This window comes from Vigna angularis, chromosome 5 (assembly GCF_016808095.1).
Source record: "Vigna angularis cultivar LongXiaoDou No.4 chromosome 5, ASM1680809v1, whole genome shotgun sequence".
NCBI classification, from domain to species: domain Eukaryota; kingdom Viridiplantae; phylum Streptophyta; class Magnoliopsida; order Fabales; family Fabaceae; genus Vigna; species Vigna angularis.
In genome coordinates this window covers 38,188,912-38,212,586 of record NC_068974.1, presented here as the reverse complement: position 1 = coordinate 38,212,586, position 23,675 = coordinate 38,188,912, and the positions used below count along the sequence as shown (strand labels likewise).

At 31.5% G+C, this 23,675-nt stretch overlaps 3 protein-coding genes across 3 annotated transcripts; 1 reads left to right on the top strand and 2 right to left on the bottom strand.

Annotated features, from left to right (window-relative positions):
* Positions 1–63: 63 nt before the first annotated feature.
* On the bottom strand, positions 64–2,158 carry LOC108339520 (chloroplast protein FOR GROWTH AND FERTILITY 2). Its single transcript, XM_017576652.2, has 2 exons — positions 1,780–2,158; positions 64–1,042 (listed from the first exon to the last, which is right to left on the bottom strand). The coding sequence occupies exons 1-2, from the start codon at positions 2,056–2,058 to the stop codon at positions 197–199; spliced, it is 1,125 nt and encodes a 374-aa protein (XP_017432141.1). The 5' UTR covers positions 2,059–2,158; the 3' UTR covers positions 64–196.
* Positions 2,159–5,877: 3,719 nt separating this feature from the next.
* Positions 5,878–15,851, top strand: LOC108340377 (pentatricopeptide repeat-containing protein MRL1, chloroplastic). Its single transcript, XM_017577716.2, has 19 exons — positions 5,878–6,257; positions 6,531–7,278; positions 7,414–7,678; positions 7,922–7,985; positions 8,068–8,212; positions 8,293–8,408; positions 8,511–8,639; positions 8,748–8,921; positions 9,017–9,181; positions 9,359–9,499; positions 10,114–10,213; positions 10,683–10,791; positions 10,879–10,970; positions 12,080–12,170; positions 12,502–12,733; positions 12,830–12,922; positions 13,625–13,673; positions 14,426–14,519; positions 15,155–15,851. The coding sequence occupies exons 1-19, from the start codon at positions 5,937–5,939 to the stop codon at positions 15,387–15,389; spliced, it is 3,363 nt and encodes a 1,120-aa protein (XP_017433205.1). The 5' UTR covers positions 5,878–5,936; the 3' UTR covers positions 15,390–15,851.
* A 1,175-nt stretch (positions 15,852–17,026) lies between these two features.
* LOC108339933 (auxin-induced protein X10A) lies at positions 17,027–17,875 on the bottom strand. The gene has a single exon (XM_017577161.2). It carries the CDS (start codon positions 17,577–17,579, stop codon positions 17,310–17,312), a length of 270 nt encoding a protein of 89 aa, XP_017432650.1. The 5' UTR covers positions 17,580–17,875; the 3' UTR covers positions 17,027–17,309.
* Positions 17,876–23,675: the final 5,800 nt, after the last annotated feature.

Genomic DNA, 23,675 nt, shown 5'->3' with positions numbered 1-23,675 from the left:
CAGCTATTGGCTGCATAATAATTGAACCTACCAGAGATATATACATTCACAAGCGTAGTCAAATGATGGACAAAATCAAAATCACATTTTGCATAAATGATACCTTACTCCAAACAAGCAAATTTCTCTCTAACGTCCCTACTTTTTCTTAGCAAAACGATATTCATAAAAAAGATTCCTGGCTCATTAAAGTGTACTAATAAAGGCTAAACCCAAAAAACTGGCTAATGATGATGGCAAATCCAAGGGCTATTGCAACAAGAGAAGAAGCCCAAGTAAGTTTCTCGGTTATTCTAGGTACTCTATCTTTTAGTGCCTCGCTACACGAACCAATAAATACCGTATAGCTCCCCATTGCAACAACAGTTCCAAATAAGAACATAATGAGAAATGCAGCACCAGCCACCCGTGAAGGCAGAGCAAGGGCAGGCAACACCATCATCAGTGCGTCTGGTTGCAGTCCATGAACTATTCCCGTGGCAAAAGTAGCAAAACCAATCTTCTTCTTTCCTACTACAGGATTACTATCACGCGATTCATAGACGTTGACATCACATTCACCATTTTCCAAGGCAACACATGGAGTAGGCACTTCTGAAGCTTCCTTAATCCCCATAGCACCAATTACTAGCAGGGTAAGGCCAACCACTCTTGTGCCCCACGTTCGGATAATTTCAATGTGAAGTCGATCCTTTAGGAGCAAAAAAATCAAGCCAAAGATAACTTGACCAGCATCATGGCCACAGCCCCAAAGGGCTCCAACAGCAGCACTCTCCATTCGGGATCGGCCTATTGACAATGGAGCCAAAGCTGCAAGGTGATCAGGCCCTGATAGTGTGTGCAAGCAACCAGCAAAGAAACCAGTCCAAGCACTGCTTAGAAGCTCAGTGCGGATAAGTTTTCCACCAACTGCAGCAGCGGCAGGGCCACCAGTCTTGGCAGCATTTTGAAATGTTGCAAAAGCTGCCGGAGCAAAAGCTGGCTGGATCAAGAGCAAAACAAGAGCAGACAGTACTGCCAATGTCCGAGCTGTTATTATTGCCTGAAAACAACATGGCAAAATGATACTTTTAAGCTTCACTACCGTGTTCAAACATCTAAAAGGCAATAACTGCGTGGATCGAGTCTTATATAGCATAAACCCTAGCAACCTTAAGCCAAATAAATACTTGTGACCAAAAATATCACGACAAATGAATAATAACAATGATGACAATAATAATAATAATATCAGTTATACATTACCCGTATACCCAATTCAACAAATAAGTTAATGATCATGGTTTACCTGTAATAACACTGATTAAAAAGCTAACTTTGGTTATGATTCAACTCAAGTCCAGAAACAAACAGTATTACCAAAGCAGAGCTATTGATGAAAAAGTAACAGTCACAAAAACTGTTATATGCATGGTACACAAACAACATAGCACCATCCGTTCAGATTATAACAGATTTCTGCACATATATGACAATTCCCAATTTGTTGGTAATGTCCCATTTTCTAGGGCGAGTAATTTATCCCTTTAAATAAAAAAGTAACGTAATCAACCACATTAATATAATTTTCCTCTTGGCATAATACTAAAATTGCACGGATTCCCTAAGAATCAATGCATGGTTAGATGCCTTTGACTAAAATCACGAAGAGAATATTCTAGAGGATACAGTTTATGAGACAGAACACCGTTGCATTAAGAATGAGCATGATGTCAGATGCAAACATCATGAAATGCACACAAGATCTAAGCAGCAACCATAACCGCAGAAAGCACGTACCTTTGGTTTCTGGAAATTGTTCCCAGTGGTGATCTGATTGAGGGGTTGGAATTGGGGTGTGGAGGTTTGAGGACGAATGAGTTGAGAGGAGATAAGGGGTGGTAGGATTTTGGGAACAGAAACCGACAAGGGAGATGATGGGTTTTCATGGTGGCAAGAAATTGAAGTGAAGGAAGAAGGCGGCGAGGAGAAAAGATTGAAGCTTGGGGAGTGAAATCGTGTGAAGGGCTTGAGATTGGCGTGAAGAGGAGAAGAGGATAGAAGCCTATCCATGGGCATGGCTTCTATCGGAAATGAAGAGAAGAGAAGAGAAGAAAAGCGCGAGAGAAGGTCTGATTGGATAAAGTTCAGGTTAACAACAGCTTTGCTTTCGTTTCGCTGTCCTACTTTTTATTTTTTAGGAATTTCTCATGTTTTTCGTTTCTAATTTGGAATTAAATGATTGGTGTTTAAACAAATATATTTTTTACTTTTTTGTAATTTAATTATAGCTATAAAGGTTAGCCTTTATTTTAGGACAAGTTAGTTAATCTACACTTCTTTATTTTTATTTATTAATATTTTAATAAAATTCTCTCTAAACAATTTAATTTTGATGAGTCTTTCATATAAACAATGTCAACTTATTAGTTATTATGAATTTTTCATCATAAAAAAGTCAACCTAGTAGAATTTTAATGGATTTATTATCTAAACATATTTGGTTAACACGGTTTATAAATTTTAATGGTCTAGGATTAAAAATGTAATCTTGTTTTACTTTTCAATCTTAATAATTATTATTTCAAATTAATGATATATAATTTTGGTTCTTTAATGATAACATTTTGACCTAAATAGTTCAGATAAATTTCAAATTTGACAATAAAACAAGAATCTTTTTAATAAATAGTAATTCAAAGTTGATTTTACTAGGAAGATTGACATCACAGTTATAATTACACAAAAAAACTTATAAATCATTTATTGTTACATAAATATTTATTAAAAAAGATAAAATAAAACAATAAAACATAGGAGACCATATCAAACGGGTGATAAAAGATACATTTCACTAAAAATAGACAAACTATACCTATTATGAAAAGGCTCTAAATAAATAGATAGAGGTAAAATATTAGATCACTTATTTTATTCTTTTATGAAAGTTAAACTAACTAATTTATTATCACGATGATTTTCTCTATATACTTAAAAAAATGTAAGCATCAACGTCATTTTTTTAGACTTCTTAGAAGTACACAATGATTCAAAAAGTCGTTATAGACTAAAGAATAACTACTTTCTAACTAGAGCTTCTGAAAATCATTTTTTCAAGCATGTTCCAAAGCATAAATTTCCCTCCTAAACCCATCATAAATAGAAGTCTGTAGTCATGAAAAAACTGAAAAATCATTCACATATTCATCCTGACTTCCTCTCACTACGCCAACACATTAAATTTTCTAGTTGCATCATCAATATTTACCTTGAGTTAATTAACATGTGAAACTTGTCATATAAATGAAAACACCATACCTTTCTTAATTTGAATATTGAAAAATTTCTGCACCAAAAAATCATAGACGATATTAGTTATATGTTTTTTAGATTTATTATGAGTCATACGCAGTGACTCCTTAATCTGAATCATAAAAGTAGAAAACACAATTAGATCTTGAGATCTACTATTATTTCTCATTCTCCAAATCATCAAATAATTACAATAATGACAGTTACTTTAATCACTTTAAGCAAAAAAACTTCAATGAGATTTCATAAATCAAACAACCAAATATAAAGAAAACAAATGAAAGAAATATTAAATATTATTACCACATCAAGAACATGTAAAGTATAAAATTACTCATCATTTTTTTGAACCTCCAAATCAATAAGTAGACGACTGTACAACAACTTCCTATGAACCAAAGTTTTAATTGGTGACATGTCATTTAACCAAACAAATACCCTTAATCCATGTATCAGAAAAGTAAAAAAAATTTGTAACTTTTTGAGAAAACATGCATAGTCCAAACTCCAATTAGACATATTATCGTGCTCATTAACCATTAAAGAAAAAAAAATCACATAAATTGATAATGAAAGAAGGAAAGTTCCAAGGAGTATTTGTCCATATCCAACTAACAACAAGGTATAACCATACTTTGTCAAACTATGAAATTCTAACAAATTTAGATATTAAATGTTAGGATACCAATTCCAAATATTAATAATCACCTTTACCTAGTGTCCAAAAAGTATTTTCAAGAACAACATCACATGCACCCTTAATGTCATACCAAATTGACAATATTTTAATAATATATTTTTTATACTTAAACTTAAAAAATTGAAAAAGCATAAATTCAGTCAAAGTCATTTGGCTTTAAACAAACTTTTGAGCTAAACATATCATATATATATACTTTATTCTCTAATACAATATTAATAACCTATAAACCTATAAATCGTCATTCATCTTAGAACCACACAAAATAGACAATTTAATAGTGAACAATCCTTTTTTTTTATGTATCCTTAATTGAAACAAAATTTTGAATCCATTTTGTAATTTAAGAAGAAGCTTAATAGACTATTTGTAAACTTAAAAGTTAAGTTATAAGACAATAAGTCAATAATTATCAAAATTATTACCTTAATTCTTTCCATAGTACTAAGCAATTTCTTTTTCAATAAACAAGCTCATTACGAATGTTATCCATCAATAAATGAAAAAACTACACTTTAAAAGCCCTTACTTAAGTTAGTGTGCCCATATACGTAAAAAGAAAAGATGATTGATTACAAGATAGAAACCTCTTGAAACGTTTGACAAAAGAAACATAAATATTAACTGTGTAAAAAATACTGTTAGGAGGACTTACCCATTAATTAAAAAAGGTTTTGTATTTTTAAAAGAAAAATTTCAAATGCTACGAGATCCTATCATTAGCATAGTATTAAAAGGAAATCATATTTTCAGTGACCATGAAAAACATAAACTTCTTAAAATTAATCTTTAAAATCCATAATTATAAATATTAATATATATTTAATCATATAAACAATATATTATGGGTTTTTAAATTTTTTTTAACTCATTCCTTATACACCCAAAATACGAAGAAACGATGATTGCATCATTTAATATACTAGATAGTTGATTGTTTCAAAAAGAAAAAAACAACAACAACAACTAAAAGCACAAACAATGTACATTTGATTAATTAAATGCACGTATCCAAATTTATATTAATATTTCAATCAATCAAATTATAATTTAACCACTTAAAATCGTATTAGTGACTTTGACAAGTTGAAAATAAAAAAAATTAACCAAATTATATATATATATATATATATATATATATATATATATATATATATAATATGCAAAACTAAAAATAAAATTTTGTCATCGTTTAAAGGTAATACATGAATAATCAAACCAATATCTAATCACATATTAACAAAATACTCTAAACATATTATGAATATAAATAGGGTTACCAAAAATAGTATAACGATGATATATAAATTACTCTATTTGTGCAATGGAATTTAGGCATCATAATCACATTATAGCATTTCTTGAAGTATAGAAAAAACAGTATGTCAAATGTTAAAAAGGAATTAGAATTTTAAATATAGTTATTAATTATAAGGTAGGATAAATAGCTACAATAAATATTTTTGTTTTAAAAAAATTATACTTTTAACATAAAATCCTAATTTTTTATTTAAATTTCATTAATCGTAACAGATATTCAAGAAGTATGTTAAAAATATTAAAGTTTATTTATAAGCGTACAACAAATTTTGATATCAAATAAATATATATATATATATATATATATATAGTGAATTAATTTTTTTTTAAATAAAATAAATTTAATTAAATTAAAAATGTTAGTTTTTCTTGTAATAAGAAAAAAACTAGATATGTAGTTACAAAGTTATCCATAGTTTTTTACGTGTCCCCAAAACAGTAAAAGGTTAAGCAATTGTGCGTAGGAAACGTTGTAACGGAAAAACAAAAATGTGCCACGTCAGGAAGAATTGGATGAGCAAGAAGTCGTGTCTCTGGTTGCTCAAAAGAAGCTACTACCTCCTCTCCTCTCCTTTCTGCTAAATGCTAATCCACTTCTTCTCTCTCTCACTCTCTCTCTTCATCCATGGAAGTTAACCTCTCTCTCAACCGCCACCGCGCCCTCTCTCTCACCTCCAGCGCTCCCTCTCTCTCCGCTCTCCGCTCGCACTTCCTCGCCTCCACTCACTCTCTCCGTCTTCCTCTCTCGCCACCCTCCCTTCGCTCCCGGAACAAACGCACCACCAGCCGCAACTTAGGCATCCTCCGCTTCCACTCCCCGCGCTTCGTCTTCAAGGCCTCCTTCCATTCCCACTCCGTCGTCGTCCTCGTCATCGTCGTCACTTTATCCGCCGTTTCCTGGCTCCACTTCACTCTCACCAAGAAAAAAAACAAGTCTCTTAACCAGGTCACTTTCCAACAATAATATTCCAATTTCACTCGTTACTTCTTTTCATTGCAATTCTTCCACCTACTTTTCTCGCTTCTTTAATTCTGTTACCAGAGTCTTTTCTGTCTGTTACTTTTTTCGCATTTGGTAAATTCTTCACTCCACATCTTCGGTTAGATGATGCATTTAGTGTTCTGGATAGAGTTTTGCTGCTGTCCGAGCTATGCAGCTTGTGAATTGATTGAACAATGTCTTCTGTTTCTATAATAACTAACTCTTTGTCTTGTGCAGACACGGGGGCTTACGAATTTCGCATTATCGCCTCAGGGAACTAATGTTGGGAGTCAGGTCATTGATGGCGAGATTCTTGGTTTTACGGAATTTCAAAGGGATAACACGCTGACTGAGATTGGGAAGTTGAAGGATCACCATGGGGAAGAGTACCGGGTCTTTGAGGAAAACGAGATCCACCTCCCGTTTTTGAAATCTTCAGTGGTACAAGAAGTGGCCATCGCCACCGAGACTTCAGAGTCATCTTCTGTTTTTGACTCTGGTTTGAATAATAATAATAATAGTAATAGTTCCAAGGTATTGGATGAGTCTTTTTTATCTGTCGCTTTCTCATCAACTTCGTTACCACCTCTAGAGTTTGCTGAGGAAATGGCTATACAAGTGGAAGAAAGTCAAGATAAAGTTAACTCTGATCCCGAGTTGCCTTTAATTGACGTCGAATCCGAGCATACTGCTTCGTCTGTTCGCGTAAACAACGCACTGGCGACTGTTGGTGGACGTACTAAAGAAAAGGTTGAGCTTGGTGCCATCAATGGTGACGTCCTTTTTGGGGAGTCAGTTAGGGAAGGGCTGTACATGTTTTATGAGGTTAACAAGCCTGCAACTGGATCTATGACACCGCTGAGTGGTGTAAAGTCATTATCTCCCCGTGCTTCTTTTATGAATAAAAAACGGTCGCCCTCAGTGATGGGAAATGCCACACTGAAAGGAACAGGGTTATCTACAGATATTCCTCTACAAGATGCAGGTAATTTACGTGAAAGAAAATGTATCATCATATCATTTCAATGATGATATTTTTGGTCAAATCCTTACGTAGTATAGTGATGAACAAGCCAATATTTAAAGAAACTTTTATGTAAACCATGTTTTATTGATTCAGAACATGTCAAAGGAGCAGCTGAACTTTCCAGTCATAATGGCTACCCTCTGCAACATGTGAGTAAAAACTTGAGGAGGGGCAGAAGCTCTTCAAGAGACAGGGAAAGGACCAACATGGATTACAATAATAACACAGTTTTTCCCCAGGCTCACTCAATGAAGATGCATATTGATCTGAAAAATGATCAAATCATGGTGCCTGATGATCAGAAAAATGATCCTTCAAAGCATCTAAGCAAATATAATAATTTGCTAAAACTTGGGAGGTAATTTGCTAACCTGATCTGCCTCCTATGAACACTGAAAAGCTAATGTAATTGATTTATGAGAATACTAGTTGGAGTTTAAAACTTGAAACCAATTTGCTTTCAATGAAACATTGAGGTGAAACTCCTACCTTCACTTCTTTCTTATTTGTTAACTATATCATGATCATGATGCCCGTCTGACCTACTTTTACCATTGCTTTTGATATGGGGAGCTTATACTAAGTACATTGATTTTGTTAGGCTACATGAATGTGTAGAAGTGCTTAAACATATGGAAACAAAGGGTTTATTAGACATGACTAAGGTACTTGCATCTTTCTGGTTTTACTCGACATTTAGTTCTTCAATTTTTTTGTTTCTCTTATATGCTTATTTACTTGTTATAGGTTTATCATGCCAAGTTTTTTAACACCTGCAAGAAACGAAAGGCCGTTAAAGAAGCTTTTGATTTCATTAAGCTCATTCCAAATCCAACGCTGAGTACATTTAACATGCTTATGTCGGTGTGCGCAAGCTCCCAAGATTCAGAAAGTAAATATTCTGGTTACTCTCTAAAAGTTCCTTCTTTGTCATCTTTTCAGCTCATGGAAATTTTATTGTCTATTTTTCAGGGGCTTTCCATGTTTTGCAGCTTCTTAAGAATGCTCAACTAGAACCTGATTGCAAACTTTATACCACTCTGATATTAACTTGTGCAAAGAGTGGGAAAGTTGATCTAATGTTTGAAGTACACTATGGCCCTTCAACTCATCATAGCATGATTTAATTAAATCTAATATAATTTTCTATAAATTGTGAATCTATTGAAATTGTTAATCTGTATGCTTAGGTGTTTCACAAGATGGTTAATTCTGGAGTGGAACCTAACGTTCATACCTATGGGGCACTTATTGATGGCTGTGCTAGAGCTGGGCAAATAGCCAAAGCATTTGGCGCTTATGGAATACTGAGGTCAAAGGTACATTTACTGCAGAATGTCTTTCTAAAGAATTATCTCTGTAGTGGTATGAGTTTAGCTCCTCCCTATTTTTAATTATACATGCTGATGTGATGTTTTATGCAGTAGAATGTGAAGCCAGATCGTGTAGTATTCAATGCACTTATAGCTGCTTGTGCCCAATCAGGAGCTGTAGATCGTGCTTTTGATGTTTTAGCAGAAATGGCAGCTGAAACGCAGCCCATTGACCCTGATCACGTAACAATAGGTGCATTGTTGAAGGCATGCACTAAAGCTGGTCAGGTGCTGTTCTTTGTTCCCCAATCACTCTTTTTATTGTACTTTACTATAGATCTTTAAACAATTCCTGTTTTTTTTTTCTATTTGTTTTTTTTCAGGTTGATCGTGCAAAAGAAGTGTACAAGATGGTACAAAAATATAGCATAAAGGGATGCCCCGAAGTTTACACCATTGCCATTAATTCGTGCAGCGAAACAGGGGATTGGGAATTTGCTATTGCTGTATACAATGACATGACCCAGAAAGGGATCCTCCCAGATGAGGTACTTTAAAAAAATAATTTGTTGGTGACCTGGATTATTAAAAGCTTTAGTTTGATAATACTATAAAACCATAATAAAAAAACACTTATTTGCATGGTGGTTTATTGAATTGATTCTTGTATGTTTTTCTTCATTTCTATACTGTTGTTTTCTTACAGAAGTTGTTTCATCATGCAGATATTTCTGAGTGCACTGATAAATGTTGCTGGTCATGCTAAAAATCTGGATGCTGCCTTTGATGTTCTACAAGAAGCCCGTGAAAGAGGAATACGAATTGGAATAACATCATATAGCTCATTGATGGGTGCATGTAGTAATGTATGTATGGTCAAGTAATAAAATTTAAGTGGAAAAGAAACAGAAAACAAGATTGTCATGAAATGAAAACATCATTAATAAAACCCAGGGCAATTTTTTAGTCATGAAACTCAAAAAATTGGATTATGGATTTTATATAGTATGCATAATAAAAGGTAAGGGAACTGAAATCGATTGAAGGTCTATTGATGGGACAGTAGAGTGCATTTGAATTATGTATTAGAAACGGATGTTAAAAATATGTTTTTATGTTTAAAATAAAATCATCAATTAAAAAGAAATTTATTCAATGATTGTTATTAGGCTTTCTAATAAGGAAAGTAATGAAGTCACAGGTTTCCTAAAATTACCACGTTTTTCTGGCATTTTTGCTATTAGTTTTAATTAAGAAATAAATATGGATGCAGAATGTTTTTTCCAGTGTAGTATATATGGATTTTTGTGCTCGAGTTGATGATCCTGAATCTAGAAATTAATAATAATGAAATACGAGTATGACCTAAGGCAATTACTGTGTACTTTTATGTTTCTTTTCCATATAAGTTATGCTTTTTCGACTCTTTTTTCGCCAGCATTGACTTCAGTTACTAACTACTGGCAAATGCTTGTTTCAGGCAAGAAATTGGCAGAAAGCATTGGAGCTATATGAATATCTTAAGTCTCTTAAATTGACAATAACAGTTTCAACAGTTAATGCTTTGCTCACTGCACTGTGTAAGTTTGACCTTTTTCTTTGGTCTTTAATATTGTTACGTTCATTAATGTTTGATCGGAAAAATATTAAATAACTTGGAAAAGTAGTTCTTTTCAAAAAATGAAGGTCTTTGAGGAGTTTAAGTCTCAGAGGTATGAGTTGTCCATATAAGAGACATGACACCACTTCCAAAATAAAATCTTAAGACTCAATGTTTGTAGGTCTTGTTTTTCGTATAAATCAATTAACTTTTTCATTTCTACTCAATGAGACTTTCAAATCATACTTGGATTCCTAACATGTTTAACTTTTCCTGATTCTTGTAAATGAGGTGTGGTTCCTTTCTCTACCTTTGTTTTGCTTGATTATGGATACTTCAAACTTTCTTCTCATTTTTATAGCTGTTTCCCCAATCTGTACAGTTACATTGTTTAAGTTAGCTGATTAATGGGGAAAAAGGAGTTTAAACATTGTAAGAGTTCTGTACAGGTGATGGAGATCAATTTCAAAAGGCTTTGGAAGTTTTTTTTGAAATGAAAGGATTAGGATTGTGCCCAAACAGTATCACATTCTCGATACTTATAGTGGCAAGTGAGAAGTAAGTGGTCTAAGAGGATTTTGTCATTAAGTTACTGTTTTGTTTTGGTTCTTTCTCAACGAATTTCCTATTTTTTCTCCCTGATAGAAAGGATGATATGGAGGCAGCTCAAATGCTTCTTTCTGAAGCCAAAAAAGATGGTGTAGTCACTAATCTCATAATTTGTCGATGCATAATTGGTGAGTCTCATTCAATTTTGTCAGCTTCAATTCTCGCTCTGTATTGCTCAGCCTTTGCTATTGCTTTGAAAATCACCAGTTTCTTGCATGACTTATATTTATACTTACCCTCCGCATTTGGAGCTATATTATTTGGAAACTATTGTCACCTCGTGTGATGAACGCAAATACATTGAAAAGTGATGTATAATTTTCCATTTTTCATTTTTTTTCTTGTGTTATTTCCTTTAAAGTCCAAATATTTAATACACCACTGTAGAATTTGACATGTAAATGATATGAAAAAGTTCAAGATTGATTAGAATTAGATTTGTTGATGTGAATTAAAAACAAAATCATATTTTGCATAAGTTCACTATCTTTTTTGAGAGACATATCATTTCTCATTAACACATAATCACATTCGTGGTTGGTGATCACAGTTTAAAAAAGGTTACTTGATGTGATCGTATGGCCAAAGTCCATATCAAAATATGTTCTTTCTCCAAGGAACATATAAAATTTTTCACACCTTTATTATAGAGCATCACAAAAAGCATCTTTAGTCCTCTTCAAGAGAAGTCGTGATTCCATAATCGTTAGTCCTAATGAGAAAAGTTTTGGCTCTACAAATTTGCCTTCTTTTCACTATTTGTTTAAGGATATAAAGGAATAGGATAAGACTCATATTAGAGCTGTGTAATTTAATCAAAGGTAAGAGTTTTATACAAATGTATTAATAATATTTTCTGAAACAGCAAAAGTTGCTGCTTATAGGACAGGAGAATATAGGTTGTGTAGGATCGAACAAATTCTTTCACAGTTTTGTGTTTGTTCAGTTAGCTAATTGTGTGCAATCGCATAGTAAATATTTCTGTGGCTGTTTCATATAGAAAATACAGAAATCATGATGGAATCTTATTCCTTCCCCTAAATTATAAAAAAATGAAAGCGTTAGGCTCATATGATATGTATTGAATTTTATTTATAGGACTAGTTTTTAATTTGCTGTGAACTTCAAGCAAAAGGTTGTGGATTTTGGTTATCTTGTGGCCCATATCTATTCATATATTACGCCTTGATAGTTCTGTGATTTATAAATCCTGATAGCACTTTGATTTCTTGGAAAGGAATGTGCCTGCGGAGATTTGAGAAGGCTTGCATTGTTGGTGAGCCTGTTTTATCTTTTCACTCAGAGCGGCCACAAGTTGATAATAAATGGTACACATTACGTTTACAATTTTTTGTTAAGACAACTCTTTATTTAACTATTTAACCATTTATAGACATTCCTTTACGTATTTGTTTTTTCAATATACGCATATCAGAGTGCTGCTTTTTATAGTGAAACTATTGCATTTCTACAACATTTTGTTTGAAATCATCCTATTTTCATTCATTCTTCTCAATTGAATCTGTCTAAGGAAAAAAACTCAAAACAATAGGAAAAAGTCTGTAAATCTCTGTTCCCGGCATTTTTATGACTTTATTTTCTCAGGCTTCTCTTGTTTTTTTCTTCGTGGAAGTTTTTAATGCTGTTTTTACTCTAAAGGACATCGCTGGCCTTAATGGTGTTTCGTGAAACAATTGAAGCTGGTCAAAAACCTACAAGTGAAATATTGTCACAAATTCTGGGCTGCCTGCAACTTCCTTATGATACATCTCTGAAAAATAGACTTGTTGAGAACCTAGGAGTTAGTGCAGATACTTCAAGAGGATCAAACCTCTGTTCATTAATTGATGGATTTGGTGAATACGATCCTCGTGCTTTCTCTATACTTGAGGTCAGTATGGAGCTGAAGTAGTTCTATTCAATATCTTGGGCCTTATTGTTTCTAAGGGAACCTGGATCATCATATGATGCTGTAATGATTTTGTAGGAATCTGCTTCATATGGAGTTGTTCCATTTGTATCATTTAAAACGAGTCCCATTGTTATTGATGCTAAAGAATTACATGCTTCTACTGCTGAGGTGAGTTAATCTAACTCCTACCTTGATTATTTATGTTTCATAAAAAGTTTGCATTTTAACTTTGAAAGGCTAGAGAAAGAGGGAACTGTACGTGTGGGATTCATTAACTCAACTGTATTTGGGCATTACAATCCTTGAATTTCTATATATAGAAATCAGGTTCAGTGTAAGTAACGTACCCAAGCCTGTCCCATAGTTTACGAAAGCTGAAATATGCTCTCTATATTCCTAAATTCACTTACAAGTCTAAAATTAACATATTTTTTAGCAGAAAAAAAGTGCTTTACAGTGGGTATACCTGACATACACAATCTTCTTGCATAGCCGACATAAGCTTACTGTGTTCCAGGATTAGCTAACAAGTTTAAAATGCAGAAAAAAAGGCTTTAGAGTCACTGGACACATAATTAGCACACAACATAACCGGATGGAAATTATTGGACTTTATTTTACAGACACATTTGATATTTGGTGTGTACGATCTATTATGATACCAATGTGCAATTTTTGCTCCAAAGTTTGAATGATGGATCCAATAGCTTTCTGTTCCATGCTTACTCTTTGTTCATGTCTCTTAATATTTGGTCCCTGTATACCATAGAAACATTTTCAAATTTGAAAAGCAAACACATGTAAAAGGTAGACATTTGTGCTCCTGCAATTGTTAAATCCATATCCCTAAATCCATGCAAATGTTAACAGGTGTACCTCATAACAATTTTGAAAGGTCTCAAGCATAGACTGGCAGCAGGTAATATCATCATCATTTAATAATATCAGTGCTACCTTTTACTTGTTGAACTTTTCATTCATAGAAAGATTTATTTATAATTCTTGTTTGAGATCAATTGAAATTTTAAAACCAAGTTGATTTAAACTGACTTTATTTACACGAAAGGTATTCTACTCGATTGACTCTTAATTCTAATATCTGGATAAGGAAGTGAATTAAATCTACAGTGTGAGTTGTAGTTTTTATTTCGGAATCCTTTCCAATATTGTACGGAAAAAACTGGTAACAAATGATTAGCAAAAATATGCGTTATTTTATTGACTTTAGTATCATTATCTTCTTTAGCACATGATTACCACTAGTCAGTTTGCATCCCTTTCTTAGTACCACTTCATCTTTCCTTCTGTTTAACGATTTTCCCAACAATACGAGGACTTGTTTTCTGGAACTCTGTAACAAATATTATGAAGAAAACCTTGTTATTATGACATTTTGCCAGATCAGCTTCTTGGTGATCATTTTGAAATTTTCAATTGGTGATCCAAGTCTACAAAGTGCAGTTTTTCTTTTAACATATTATTACAGGATTCTCATTTCCCCTCCTTTTTCCATCATTGTCGTTTAAATCTGTCCACAAGTTGTTTGTTTAAATAAACTGTATTGATAATTAACTAGTTTACTAAACCAACAGAAGGCATGTGATAGAAAATATTACATTATAATCTCCGTCCTGACTTTGGTTGGGGTTCTCGTGAAAATCTACTTTGCAGGTGCAAGATTGCCCAACATAATAATTTTATTGACTGTAGAGAAAACAGAAGTTGTGTCTCAGAAGGGGGAGAAGATTATTAACCTTGCTGGAAGGTAAGATCGTCAATCACAAAGTGTCAATCACAAATATGTACGTTGTCAACATGCTTTTAACCATGTGGTGTCCCCACGTATGTGTAACAATCCATTGTACAAACATAGAATATTAAATGCTATCCAAATTTGTCGAGTTTGTTAGAGCAGCACATTTGAGGTTTAAATGCAGTGCAGAAAGCCTAAATATATTTTCGTTCCAATCAAATTGGAAATCTTATCGGGCATGTGTTTTCTATAATATTATCATTGATGACCCATTATATTGGTACATCGGGATATTTTTTTGTGTGCCATTTGTATATTTTATTGATGGTGATTGTAGTGAGTCATTTAACTGTTTGACACATCCGCATGTTAGTAAGATGTATATTCAACATTGATTATCTGAAGTGGTCAGTGGTCAAATGGCACGAGCAAGTCAAATTCAAGTTTCTTAAATTTTTCTTAGTTGTTAGCAGTTTATTGACTACCCCTGGTAAGATATAGTTACTTGCATATCATCCGAGTATATTTTCACTCTGCATTGTGTTTTAAGGAGATTATTTGTCGTAAAAGACTGAATTGCATGTGATGTGTCTAGAAAATATTGTTTAAGAAATTTGTGTAACAAATGTGCAATATTTTGACTTCAGAGCTGGCCAAGCAATTGGAGCGTTATTGAGGAGGCTTCAGATTCCTCATCAGGGTAATGAATCGAATGGTAAGATTCGAATTCATGGTGCGGCTCTGAAAAAATGGTTTCAGCCCAAACTTGCATCTCCATTCAGCGGAAAACCAGGTGATTGGAGTTCCTCCATGTCACGACTGGGTAAAGGTATCAGTCATCAGCAACGAAACATCCGACTTGGCAATCTGTCTTTGGACTAAGACAAGCATCTGCTTTTTGCTTTCTTTCCTGTCCCCCTCTTCACCAAATCATCTTATTGTTTTTTCAATATTTAAGTTGAAAGCTCCTTCATCCTAATGGTATAATATAAGAGTGATTTAGACCCAAGAATGCAGATGATGCCTTCTTGAGTGCTGAGGCCATTGAATGGTAGGAGCAGGGAAAGTGTAGGACATCTCAAAAACTTCATTCTGGTGACCAAGGTCGTACCCGCGATAGAATATAAATGGCAGTTCTTCACCTGCAGCTATGTCATGGCCTTTGCAACGCGGATTATATATGTATGTATGATAGAGATGCAGATGTTTCATGTATGTATGTATCTATGTATCTATGTATCCGTTTTTGCTACATGTATTCTTTTTGTCTAGAACTCTCCATATGTAAACTATACAATAGGACAATTTAAACAACAATAAAGACGATTTTGATGTTTATAAGTTCTTCCGTTATTTTCAATCATTCTACTGAGATTACTGATTTGGTCCCAGTGTGCTTGGTACTTAGATTGGATTATTCAAAATCACATTAAAAATACCAATTAACATGATCCTAGACAAATATTTATATATTTAGCTTACATTAAGAAATTGATTTAGGATATAAAATTAAATTTCAGGTCGGAGTACTTTTATCTAGTTTTTAAATTGACTCTTACTATATTAACTTATTTTAAAAAACTTTTAAATACATCGAAAAAATATTTGTTCATAAAAACCAACCCTTTGATATAGTAAGGTCAAACTTAACATTTGAATTTAATATATTAGAAAGATTCACAAAACATTAAATTTAACTACTTTTTAGTCTACAAATATATCTTGATTCTTTCATTTGTAACATATATTTCAAAATATTTTTTAGTTTTATCAATGATGTATTTTTATTATGTTTTTATACACTTTCAATAAACAATCTCTTTAAAACAGAGACAGAGGAAACTAAAATATGACTAAATAATGCATATATTAACAGTTTAAACGATACTGCTATTTAACCATAAACCATCTTATGTAGGAAAATTGTTTTTAGAATATTAATTTAAAAGTATGAAAAATGAATTTTAGTCGGTTGAGACTGCATAAATAATAGCCTTTAGAAAACAACCAAATTAAGGTATCCATGTATACCAAAAAAAATATTTAAGTAATTTTTAGATGAAATTAATTATTTATTGTATATATTTATATAAAATAATTGTTATTAATATATATATATATATATATATATATATATATATATATATAATGTTGAGTTTAGTTTTTGTACCGTGTAAGAAAAATATTGATCAATAAAAAATATTGTTGGTGCGACTTTTAAGACAAATACTTTAAATTTATATGAAATTTTTAATTAAATACCATTGTAAAAAACTGTACTATATACTCTTTCCTCGACAAGTTTTTCATTCCCTCTTACGTATTTGTCTCTTTAGTTTTTCTATTCTTCTACCATTTACTTATGTTTATTTCTCCACTTTAACATTTTTGTGTATTTTTTACCCCATGAAAGAAAATCCAATTTGAAATATTACGAAGGTATAAGTCAAAACCTTTAAAGTTTAAACTTGAAGAATGTACATAATAAAAAAACACAAACATATTTAATAACCCGAATAGTTAATTCAACTTGTTTATTCCGTATTAACTCCAGCAGCTTGCAACTGACCTATGAAGGCGAAAAACAAAGGTTCCAAACAATAAATAAATGGAAGTGAGGTTTGCAGGAAGAAGAAGTAGTTACAATTGCCAAGGCCATGGCCATCAATTTTGATTCTCCAGACAAAGTTAACTCATAAGTTTGAACACAATCTCATAATAATAGTAACAATGGTGAGTGAGTTAAAATGCAGTCAACTAATATATAGTAGTACTACGTAGTACGTAACAATGGTGTCTGTCTCAGAAGGCACGCATTTGAGAAGTGAGATTGATGAAAGCTTCTTCTTTGCAAGGAATTGTGAGGCCTCCCATGGGATGGTTGAACCCAAACTCTTCTTCTGCTCGGTTCAGCAAATCAAGAAACAAAGGGTGCTTCAAATATGATATCGGCACCACAAACCTCTTCTTTTCGACATCTCCCACGTAAACTGCAACGTGACCCTTTGGAACATTGTTCGACTTCAACGACGTGTGTTTTGCATTAACCAGAAACGGCAAACGAATACCCATCGATCGAAGGTTGCTTGGTTCTGTTTGGTGCTGGTGGTGTTGAGAAAGTGAAGATTGGGTGGTGGATTATTTATAGGAGGAAGATGGAGGGAAAAATCGTACGTGTCCAACTCATAGCAAACTGAGGGTCCCAGTTCGTAATAATGTTGAAGAAAGAGTCACATGGTTTTGTTGAAGGAGAAGCTAAAATGCACGTCAAAGTGTTCTCACTATTTGGTTTGGTTCATGAGCCAGCTAAGTTCCATTGGAGAATTCTTTTTCACCATTCTCTTCTAATCACTACATACTATTTTTTTGTATCAAAGTGCAGTACTCTGAAAACGATAACTGTCTATCACTGTCTCTCTTCACTCCACCAACATTGTTAAGTTTCGGATACATTTGACAGGAATAACAAAAAGAAAAAGTTCAAGTTCATCTAAAATGATTACAAGTTTCAGTGTACTAACGACGAGACGAGTTTATATAAAGTGTATAAATAAATACTATAGAATTAAGTTTAAAGATTATTTTTTTAGTTGATCTGAAATAATTTATTAATATCTAGTTTTATATTCGGATTAAAATTCACTTTTTATAAAAAAAAATTATCTTTTTTTAAAATTAAATTATATATGTATTTTTTCTTTTCATTTTATGAAAAATATGTAAAATTCTTTCTATAATGAATCAGACAGAACACTATATTATAGTTTATCATCCGAGAAAATATTTTATATGATTTTTATAAAATACAACTCGGAATAAGTATATAATTTGTTTTAAAGACAATATAATTTTTTAAAACAACTTTTCAAGACAAAACATGTTTAATCAAAGAAAAAGAATATATTAAATTGCAAGTAAACTCATAAATAAAAGCATACAATAATTTTACCGACATTATAAGATATATATTCACATATATTCAACAAAATTAATTAATATATATACAATTTTTCTACTATAAACTTTTTCTAACAAAAACTAACAAAAATCAGAAACTCGAACAATTATTCTAATAAAATTACAAATTGTTTTATGTAATTTATTTTATAAAATTACAAAGAAATCTCCCTTCACTCAAAATACCTATTAGTTAAAAAGACCAAGAAAATTTGGCTTTCCTTTTCGTTGTTTTCTTTTTCTTCCATTATTTATGGAGGAAACACGAGGAGGCGAAGAATGGTGATAACGTGGCCATGCATTAACTCTAACTTCATTCACATCCATAGCATTATTCAACCTTTTCTCCAACCATAACTTTATCTTCTGTTACTTCTGTCTTTCGTACACCTACACTTTCCTTAACAGAATGTTCAATGCATTTTCTGCTTATTTTATCACTGCCAAGTGAAAATAACCTACCAACTTAATAAACCGACACACCATACTCAGCTACATTAAATTCTCAGAACTAATATAAATCTACTAATACCATTTTCTTCTTCATAATTTCTAAGCAGAAAAAGAAAAAAAAGATGAACACACACACACACACCTCTCAGGGATGTGAGAGTTTATCAGTGAACCGACAAGATTCGGATATTAAGGATAATAAGCAAACATGGAAGTTTAAGAATCTCATCAGAACAGCAAAAGCATTAACACTTCTGTTTCATATATATATTTTTCTGGCTTTTAATTAGGTTATTTTGTTTGTTCTGATGAGATGTTTTGAAGTTAATTTTAATTGTTGAGTAGCCATTAAACCTATTTATGAGGTCCCACCCTCGTAGATATGCTTTCAGCTTTTTACGTACACATATAACGCGGCAAAGGTACAATCATACGTATTTTTATCAGTATTATTCTATTACTTTATACGATCAACCTAAAAGTTTATTTACATACCGTTATATAGAAAAATATAATTTTTAAAGTCATTTCTTATTAAATAATTTCCTCTTCAATAAAAGAAATATTAAAAAACTAAAATAAGAAAACTAATTGTATTATAACTTTTAATTAAATAATTTTATTTTTTAATAGAAGAAAACCATTTTTTATTTAATAAAATATATAAATACTCACCTCAAATATAATTTTTAAATTTTTTTCACTCCAAATAATTAACATATTATTTTCTTAGTTTTTAAATTATTATTTTTAAATCGTATTATTTAAATTAGAAAAAAATATGGATACATAATTACAAGGGCATCTGTTTCCCTTAGGAAATTATAAAAAATAAACTATGAAATTATTATCTTTGACAGTTTGGTTGGTATGTATAATATCCACAAAAAAACTTAATTAGCCATTTATAATGAAATTTCCTTTCTAAATTACTCAACATTGATAATTATTGAAAGAAATATTCTGTTTAATGAAATTGAGTGAAATGCCAAGTTTTAATCATAAACATTTAATTTATGAATATTCAATGCATTGAATCAATGCATTGATATTAATTATAAAGCATTTAAAATTTATTATCATTTATAAGACACAATGAAATGTTTACAATTATTGCTACCCTATATTCCTACTTGAAAACTTATGTTAATTAACCAGAATAAAAGATTCAGAATATATATGATGAAATAAAAAATGCTTTTCAAAAGTTTAAAGACAAATTTAAATTTTTTACTTGTACTATCACTTTGATGTTTTAATATTTTTTTGAATCTATGAAATTCAGTATATTTAAAAAATATAGTACAATAATGATATGTAAAAATGAAAGAATAGGTTTGGGTCAGTTAGTTTTTATTGTCGAGTAGTCATTACAGCGTTGATTTGCATACCCTACTCCTTAGATATGTTGTTAGCCTATTTACCAAAAAAAACATAAACCTATTAGCCTATGTATGTGTACTCAATTATGGCATCATATACCATTTCAACACACAAAAAATGACACCACAAACATATAGATCGAAACGTATCACTAAAAAGACATTTTATTTAACAAGTTTGGTTCATCGTGACAAAAATATTAATAAGACTATGTTCGAAACGTCAAATCCAAAATACAATGTAATTTCAATTCCAAATTGTCAAATCAAAATTGGTTTCAAATCGCAAGTCTAGTATTTAGGTTGTGAGAACAACGGGACTTGGAATTAATTTTAAATTAAACATTAAATTCATTGTAACACCTCCAATTAATTGGAAATAACTATCAATCATATAACATGATTTCAAAGAAAAAACAATTTTTCAAAAATCAAACTATTGATCGAAACAAGTGGTCACAATTTGTATTTTTTTTAATAATTAGATACAATATAGTTTGATCTCGATGATGTCGCTTAGATAACAACGAAACATTGTTTGGGAGAATCTTATATTTTGGGTTACGTTTGAAAAATAAGAAACAGTTGTGAAAATTTATTTTCCTACTTCTCTATTTTTCATTTTCTCTTACAAGCTTACGAAGAAAAAGAAAGGTTTATAGAGTTGAAATATTACTTTTTAAAAGTTGAGATAAAAGAAAATTTTGACTAAACCATGAGAGAATTTTATAGGAAAGTCTTAATGGAATATGAACTTATTTTACATAAGAGATTAACCATTTTTAACTCAAAATTTTAAAATAATAATTTTATGTATCTTTATTATTTTATAATACTTGTTATTGGAAGTCTTATATTTAGATATAAACTCAATTTAAAGTATACAAATGAGTATAAATTTCATTTTATAAATTGATTTAGAACTGAGTTAAACTTAAAATTTCCGTATATATCATGATATTAAAATCTTGAATTAAAACTTATAGTATTTAATTTTAATCATCTTTGTTTAGTATAGGATTTAGACTCATGATTAAATTTTCAACAATAATTTGATATTGATATAGCAAATGAAAACTCCGTTAGTATGTCATTCTAACATTAAAATTACTTTCAAGACATGCAAATCATATTCTTATAAAAATGAATATTTAATTTGGAGGCAATGAAGAAACAAGCATAGTGGAAATAGCAGTGGACTTTTGTGAAAGTTCGTACGTGAGTGACAATCATGTAAAGATTTGTTGCATGGCAGCACAATCATGAAAAAAATATTTGGGCACCGGCATTGCTATTAGGGTTTCGTCCTGACCTCACAACCTTAACTATGAAACACAACATTAGATTTATAATCACTATTCACAAAAGATATGAATCTTTGTTGTATGGCCATAACACTATAATTTATTAATCCATAACCTTTCCACACACATGTAGGTCCCAAAATAGCGGTGTTTGTTTGTTAGCTTTTCTTCTTCCGCTTTCAATACCCTATTTGTGCTGGCTTTCCAGACATCGGAGCTTCTCCCTGCACTCCATACTTTTCTTCTTGCACTTCCAAATTTTGCTAAATCCCAAAATTGACCTTTCACTAGGGTAAAAATCCTATTTTACACCCTAACACCCTTCACCTCCTTTCTTGTACCTACTCCTCCTGCATCTCTTTTTCACCCATTCCTTTTCCATTGATACTCCACAGACATTAGCGAGGCACCTCTATTTCCTTGGGCAATCTTTGGTGAAGTGCATTTCCTTTCTGAAGAAAGTTTTTTTTTGGGCATGGTGATTTGGGGGTTGGTAATTGTAGTTTCAGGAGGTGAGAAGGGTAACGTATATTTTAAAATCTAGTAGATTAGGTAGTAGAGTGGATTATGAAATTCAGTTAGGTATGTTAGGTAGGTGTATCGGATTTGGAATCCTGGTATTGTTTGAGATTTGATAATATGTATATTAGATTTGGAAATTTGATAAAATGCCAATATTCAAATTCGATATTATTTTAAATAGTTAGTACAAAAACATAGTATAATGTCGAAGTTTTTTGGCATTTCATATTGTACAGTGAGAACATTAAATAATTTTTACCTAATTATTTAATATATAATATCTTTGAGAAAAATTTGGGAGTGCAAGAAGAAAATTGAGGGTGCACAAAGAAGTCACATATTTATTCTTTTCCATTTTCTTGAACATGGGTTGGGCTATGTGGGGGTAAAGGTTTGGTAGAATTGAGGTTTCTGCTTCTTACATCTCTTAATTTCTAACTGCATTCTCATTATTTTTAAAATGACCATTTTATCCCTCATACAGATGACTTTCAGATTACTTGTTTGGACTGGACATGTTTTCTAGAATTTCCAAATTTCCAGAACAAATGAGATGTATTTTGGAACGTGTTCTCCGAAACAAGTTTTTTGGAACAAATTTTTTAAATTATTCGAGATTTCAGAACCATTTTTTCAAAATATATCTGATACCTTCTGGAATAAGCTTTCCAGAATAAGCTTTTTAGCAAATCGTAGAGAGGTGTTAATATTTCCAGAATAAGCTTTCATAACCTGATATTTCAAGTTTTGTTGTAGTTAATATATATAATTTAGTCTATAAACACAATTTTTTATAATATTTTGAAGATGAAAAATATATTTAATTATTTATTATAATGAATAATTTTGTGGTTTTATTATCTTTTAATAAATTATTTGAAAAATCAGTAATAAAAAATTAAATAATAAAAAAAAGTGATTCTAACTCATTATTACACTTGTGTGATTGCAGAGTTTTCCTGTTGGAATGTCTTGAATCTAAACATCCCGTGAAAGTAGCTTAATTCGGATAAGGTGGGTTAGGTTGGGCCAAAATCCACATTGAAGCCACCCACTAGGCATGAAATTAAGGTCCAATATTGATATTTACCTATAAAGAGTAGATTAATAAATGATGAATAAATTTCATTTGACAGACAATTGAAATACTAGAGTGTATGGTTTGGCCAAATAATGTTAATATTATGAAAGACAATTTATTGTGCAAACGTTAGAGTTGTTGTCTTTGTGCCTGTACAGAGGACCAGACCAGACACATAAATTGGACATATTTTGCTATGCTAAGTCCTAAAAATGCTTCAATTCACTGCTCCTTCTTAATTTTAACGGCATAAACACCTAGGACGGTCATTTGGTCTGTTCCATAATTTCTTTCCCTTGAGGGTTCAAACAATCTTTATGTATGTGCAATTAATGATTCTGTCATCTTGTGTAGTTTGTTTTCTATCCATTCAAAACTCTGATGTAAATATATTTTTTCTTTTTTTAATTTTAATTTACAAGACTATTTTTCTTAATTATTGGTAATTAGTTCATTTTTATATTTTTTT

Excerpts from the sequence above, each read along its gene's own strand:
- LOC108340377 (XM_017577716.2), top strand. The coding sequence starts at position 5,937 with ATGGAAGTTAACCTCTCTCTCAACCGCCACCGCGCCCTCTCTCTCACC. Across the intron at positions 6,258-6,530 it reads AAAACAAGTCTCTTAACCAG|ACACGGGGGCTTACGAATTT; the intron begins GTCACTTTCCAA and ends TGTCTTGTGCAG. Across the intron at positions 10,214-10,682 it reads TGCTTTGCTCACTGCACTGT|GTGATGGAGATCAATTTCAA; the intron begins GTAAGTTTGACC and ends AGTTCTGTACAG.
- LOC108339933 (XM_017577161.2), bottom strand. The coding sequence starts at position 17,579 with ATGGGTATTCGTTTGCCGTTTCTGGTTAATGCAAAACACACGTCGTTG.
- LOC108339520 (XM_017576652.2), bottom strand. The coding sequence starts at position 2,058 with ATGCCCATGGATAGGCTTCTATCCTCTTCTCCTCTTCACGCCAATCTC. Across the intron at positions 1,043-1,779 it reads ACAATTTCCAGAAACCAAAG|GCAATAATAACAGCTCGGAC; the intron begins GTACGTGCTTTC and ends TGTTGTTTTCAG.